Here is a 5846-nt window from a genome sequence, read left to right on the forward strand (position 1 = left end):
GAGTGTGAGTGTGTGAGTGTGTGAGTGCGAGTGTGAGTGTGTGAGTGTGTGAGTGAGTGTGTGAGTGTGTGAGTGTGTGAGTGTGTTTGTGTGTGTGTGTGTGTGTGTGTGTGAGTTTGTGAGTGTGTGAGTGTGAGTGTGAGTGTGAGTGTGTGTGTGTGTCACAGGTCTGTTCTGATATTTTTTGTTGGGACCTGATTCAGATTAAAGTGAGTTTGGAAAGTTTCTGTATCTCCTCATCATTGATAAACCTCTTGCAGAAGTTTCACAGTGGTTCTTTTGATGAATAATGTTATGAAATACTTTTACCAAAGTTAATATTCTCTAATATGTTCTCCAAATAAATGAATCTTTTCAATTAAAAGTCACAGACAAGCGGAAGGCTTGAAAGGACCCTGATGTCCAAACCACCGACTGCAGTGTTGGCCAAAGACTTTAGCAAAAGGACCAAATAAACAAACAGGATTCCTTAAAAAGTAGAGAAACAGCCTTTGTCCAACGGTGATTTACCAATTACTGAGGTGGAAAATTTGTTTTAGGATATGTTTGTCTTGTCTATGCTTATGGACGATATTTATAGCATATACTGTCAGTATTTATTATCCTACACATCATTTTGTGCAGCCCAGTCCTTCTGTTGAAGAACAGAAAACATGTTTACAGGAGTACATTATAAGGCCAGAGGGTTTAAGAGCAAATGTGAAGCTTGTTCTTCAGTGAAACGTTTGTTTTTTAAGCCTGTAATTCAGTCTAAATCTTAATTTTGAGGTGGGACTATACTTTCCAAGGTGGATGAACATCAGGTTATGTGATGCAGACGTGATTCCTGTGGGTGGACTTATGGGAAACTGTAATACTGCACAAATATCACATCAGTGTGAAGCTCATACAGTATTTTAATTCATACTCATTCTGTTTTTTTTACAGTAGATTTTGCAGTTGTGTACTTAGTATTTTGCACATTATTAGTGGTGTTTGCTGCACCAAACCAGTAAAAATATATTTTTAATGTTATAATGTTACTGAAATGATATTTTATGCTAATTTATTGAACTTAAATTTTTTCTTAATTTCTTACATTACATTCTTTTCTTTATTTTTTTCTATAAAGTATCTATGTTTGGCTTTGGATCTAAAAACCAAAATCATAAAATGTATAAAATGCATCTATACAAATATCTTTATAATACAAACGAGTCATAAATATTTGACGTTTTTCAGTTCATACATAATGTTTACTTTTAGATTTTTAAAAATACATCCAAATTGTGTTTCAGCATCAATCAAAGCATATAAAAAAATGTATGTTTTGTACCTGTAAATGTTACATAATAATACCTACATAAGAGTGAGACCAGACCGTTTGCAGACATTTCAACATAGTAAAACACCAACCACTTATATTTCTTTTTACACCAATTATAATTACATATGATTGATTAATAGAGCCTTATTTTTGTGTAGTTCCCTGCACAATGCTATGTTATGCGCAAAACACTTTTACCGTAGTGCATGATTTGTAAACTAATACATTTTGATGTTTGTATCCCATAACCAGCTCCATATGTTCGTCTTTTCTGATTTAGTAAACTTGCTCGGGAGCGCACCCGGTACAACGTTACACTTGGAATGTGAAGCAATAAAACGTAATAAAACATTGCCAAATTCATGTTCACCTGTTTCCAATAAAAATGAATGCACTTTTAGCCCCACTCACTGGACATTTAATTTGGAAAATGTTGCAAAATGTGCAATAAGGAACGTAATATCATTTTGCGGAAACGTTACAACAAGCCTGGGCCTGACATGCATGATACATCAATAACAGAACGGCAACATTTATACATACATGCTTGACAGTTTTTTCAATTTTACATTTTGTCGTCTAGACATTCTGCATGTGTTAAAACTGGACATACATGAGTGGGACGGACTGTGTTTACTTTTATATCTGAGACATCTTTTCCACAAACTGCACGCTTTGAGCGTTTGCTCACCATAGAACATGTTTTATGTAGCCAAACACACCTACAGATGTCAGGCCAGAGTCAGAGTAGTTATTGGGTCCAGCTCCACAGGCCGCCGCAATCCACATTTATGTTTTCTCTAACAGAGTCGCTGCTCTTCTAATGAAAGCTTTGCTTGCTTAGATGTTTTATGTGTCCTGGAAGGCCAAGCTCTTCTACAACAACAACAAAAAAACAACTCTTAGTTTCTGTTTCTCCCAGCCTTTCAAAGCGCTCCACAAAGCCCAAGTGTTAGTGAGTGTGCTTGAAGCTTTCATAGAGGGCAAACATTTGTTCTTTGCTTAAGGGCAATGGCTCTTGAGCGGGACGCTGCCTCCTCTCCACCTGTGGCTCTGATCAAAGTCCGCTCGAGTGTGACATGAGACTCCAGCCAGTTCTTGTCTCCTGCTGTCTCTGAACACTGCTGGAGTTACAGTAGTGTACACATCAACAAATAAGAGGGAAAACAGCATTTTCTGCAACTAGATTTTGTGCTGTTTCCAGCAGAAATACCTAAATATTCTTAAGACAAGATACATTTACATCGCCAAGATAGGACATTTAGTCTTATAAGAATAAGAGTTAATTTGTATTACTTATTTAGCATAATTTTACTTTAAGCATTAATCTAACACATTTAGTGAGGACTGTTTCTAAATAAATAAATAAATACCAGTGAGTTAGGAAAAATAAACTTAATTCAAGATTTTCTGAAAAAAAGCCTCAACATATATAATTTGTGTTTATTCCTATATAACCTTATATTTCGTTTCAAATTTCCATTCTTTAATAGAATAATTGAATAGAATCAGATTGAATATGATAGAATCTACAGAATACAGTTTGATAGAATAGTAGAATGTATAGAATATGTTTGGATAGAATATAGTTTTGATTTTTATCCTGAAAAATAAGACAAAAATAATTATTATTTTACGAAAATAAGACAATTATTCCGCCCAGTGTTTGCGTGATAGTAGAGTATCCTAGTAGAACTTGTTTTCTGACAAGATATCATGAATTACATTTATTTTTTTAATTTAAGGGGTGAGAAACTAAATGCAATTTTAAGATTTATTATTAACTTGCACAGTTTTGCTTAAGTCATGCATCTTTTTTTTGGAATGTTTTGATTTGAAATATTTTTTACATGCATACAAATTGAATAAAAAAAAATCAGCTGTGTTTGTTTGTGCATTTATGTATCTTTGTAGTGTTTCCTAGTAAAACTAAAAACTAAGAAAACAGAAAAGGCATACAAAAGTCGATGTTATGGTTTCTATTCCAGCACTCCTGGCTTGTTTTGCACTGAAAGGCTGTGTTTTATGTGTCCAGTGAGAGCCGGCGCTCCGCAGCAAAACAAACACAACGCCACTTTAATTGTCGTAGACTCCTTTCACTGGGAAAATACGCTTCTCCTTTAACTTCAAACCCTTAACGGAGCATTAACTTCATTCTGAGTGTGTCTCTAAACTTATTTATTTTAAAAGGGATTCTGAGAATAATGAGATCTGTTGGTCAACGCTTGTGTTGTGTTGTGTTGTGTTTGTTTGTTAGGGAGAGAAAGGAGACACCGGGCTGTCAGGAGCAGATGGACTGCAGGGAGTTCCAGTGAGTCACTTCTGCTGTTCTTCCTCTTCTTTTATAATGTTTAACATAAGCTGCATCTGTTAAATGTGTGGCTAAATGCACATCTAAAATGATTTCAATGATCCCATCTAAACAAACCTCCTCTGCACATGTTGACTGTAAAATGTTGGACTCCTTCATAATTAGCAGTGTCAGAAATCTGACCATCCCTTTGCAGTGGCTCCATAAAGCAAAGGAACACTAAACAGGGAAGTATATTCTCTAAATGAGAGCACCATTTACAAATCTACGGGTGTGATGAGCGCCAGCATGTCTGAGATTCCCATCGCTCTCGCTTTACACCTGCCATCATAACAGAGAGCTGTTTCTGCTTGCAGTGCTGCCACGTCCAAACATCCTGTGCATATGACAAACAGACAAAAAAAGTTTTATTTTGAGTGCTTTGAATCTGGAGTGTTTTTTACTTTACCTTTTACTTTTTGAGGCCAGTGGATGGACCTACTCCCAAGAGCAATTGTCACTCATTTAATTGTTTATCGAAGCCCATTTCTACAACAGGATAAAAAAAAGTTAACTGTGACTTTTTTTCCCCTCACAATTTGGATTTTGTTTCTCACAATTCTGAAATCTGAATTGCAATATATAAATGAAGTGCAACTGTGCAACTCACAGAATTCTGACTTTTTTCCTTGCAATTCCCAGTTTACATCCCACAATTCCTTTTTTTTTCCTCTGCCATGGAATATAAAATAAGGTAATAAGGTAATTGCGACTTTTTTGTCTTACAATTCTGCGTTTATGTCACAATTCTAGATTTATATCTCTCAATTCTGACTTTTTCTCATAATTCATAATAATAAAAAAATTATTTAAAAAGTAGAGTTTGGAGAAATAAACTGAAATGCAAGACAAACTCAGAATTGTGTTTTTCTCGCAATTCTAAGTTTACATCTTGCAATTCTGACCTCAAAAAAAGTTTAAATCTCAGAATTCTGACTTTTTTCTTGCAGATGTGAGTTTGTCACAACATTTTCTCAACTTTTTTTTCCTAGAAAAAGTCAGGAATACGAGACGTAAACTCACAATTCTGTCTTTTTTCTTGCAATTCCAACTTTACATCTCACAGTTCTGAGTTTATATATTGCTATATATCACAAACTATTTTTTTTTGTCAGTACTGCAAGGTTAAATCTTGCACTTCTGCCTTTTTTTCTCCGAATTCAAAGTTTATTTCTATCTCTTTCACAGAATATAAAACAAAGTAATACGGTAAGATTTTTTTTCTTGCAATTTCTCAGAATTGTGAGGAAGAAAAGTCTGAATTATATAAAAAGTTGGAATTTCATTGTTTTATTGTGTGGTTGAGACAGACTTCAATGTACATGACTTCTATGGTCAGAATATCAGTCAAGCACAGGCAAGAGCCTTTCGCATTTTTAGAAATTGTAAAAATGCATATACACATACAGCCTCAAATGTGTGCAGCTTTACATCTGCAATCAATTAGCATTAGCTTTGTTTGCCTCCTTGATTGAGACACAGACACAAATGAGTGAAAAATGGATTTCATATTTGATCTACATCTGTGTTAAATACATACATACAGTCAGGATAAAATAATTGCATTTTCACAAGCTGAAATTGATCAAAAGTGACAGTGCAGACATTTATAATGTTACAGTAGATTTCTATTTCATATAACTGCTGTTCTTTTGAACTTTCTATTCATCTGTGCATCCTGAATAATAAAATGCATCACAGATTCCACAAAAATATTGTGCAGCACAACGTCTCAGGTTACTTATGTAACCATGGTTCCTCGAGGGAACGAGACGCTGCATCGGAGGACGCTTCGGGAACGCCCTTCAGCATGACCGGCTCTGAACCTCGTGTGTAATCAGACCAATAGATGGGCGAGACGTCACGGGCGGGTGACGTAATGACCAGGAAGCTATAAAAGCATGTGCGGCGGAGCCAGCATCAGCTTCAGGAATGAGGCAAGCACTGGCAGAGATGCCGAAAGTATGGCCCCGAGACGCAGCATCTCGTTCCCTCGAGGAACCATGGTTACATACGTAACCTGAGACGTTCCTCTTCAGGAACTCGAGCTGCGTTGGAGGATGCTTCGGGAACGCCCTTCAGTGTGACCGGCTCTGAACCTCGTGTGTAATCAGACCAATAGATGGGCGAGACGTCACGGGCGGGTGACGTAATGACCAGGAAGCTATAAAAGCATGTGCGGCGGAGCCA

General features: G+C 36.3%; 1 protein-coding gene across 1 annotated transcript in view; it reads left to right on the forward strand.

The window, feature by feature from the left end:
• LOC107693464 (collagen alpha-1(XXI) chain) overlaps positions 1 to 5846 on the forward strand; it is a 47951-nt gene that overhangs the window by 21306 nt on the left and 20799 nt on the right. Inside the window, exon 16 of the mRNA XM_016492868.1 lies at positions 3564 to 3617. Coding sequence (XP_016348354.1) covers positions 3564 to 3617 — 54 coding nt within the window. The remainder of the gene's footprint in view (positions 1 to 3563; positions 3618 to 5846) is intronic.

This window comes from Sinocyclocheilus anshuiensis, unplaced genomic scaffold (assembly GCF_001515605.1).
Source record: "Sinocyclocheilus anshuiensis isolate Anshui unplaced genomic scaffold, SAMN03320099.WGS_v1.1 scaffold987, whole genome shotgun sequence".
Classification (NCBI taxonomy): Eukaryota; Metazoa; Chordata; class Actinopteri; order Cypriniformes; family Cyprinidae; genus Sinocyclocheilus; species Sinocyclocheilus anshuiensis.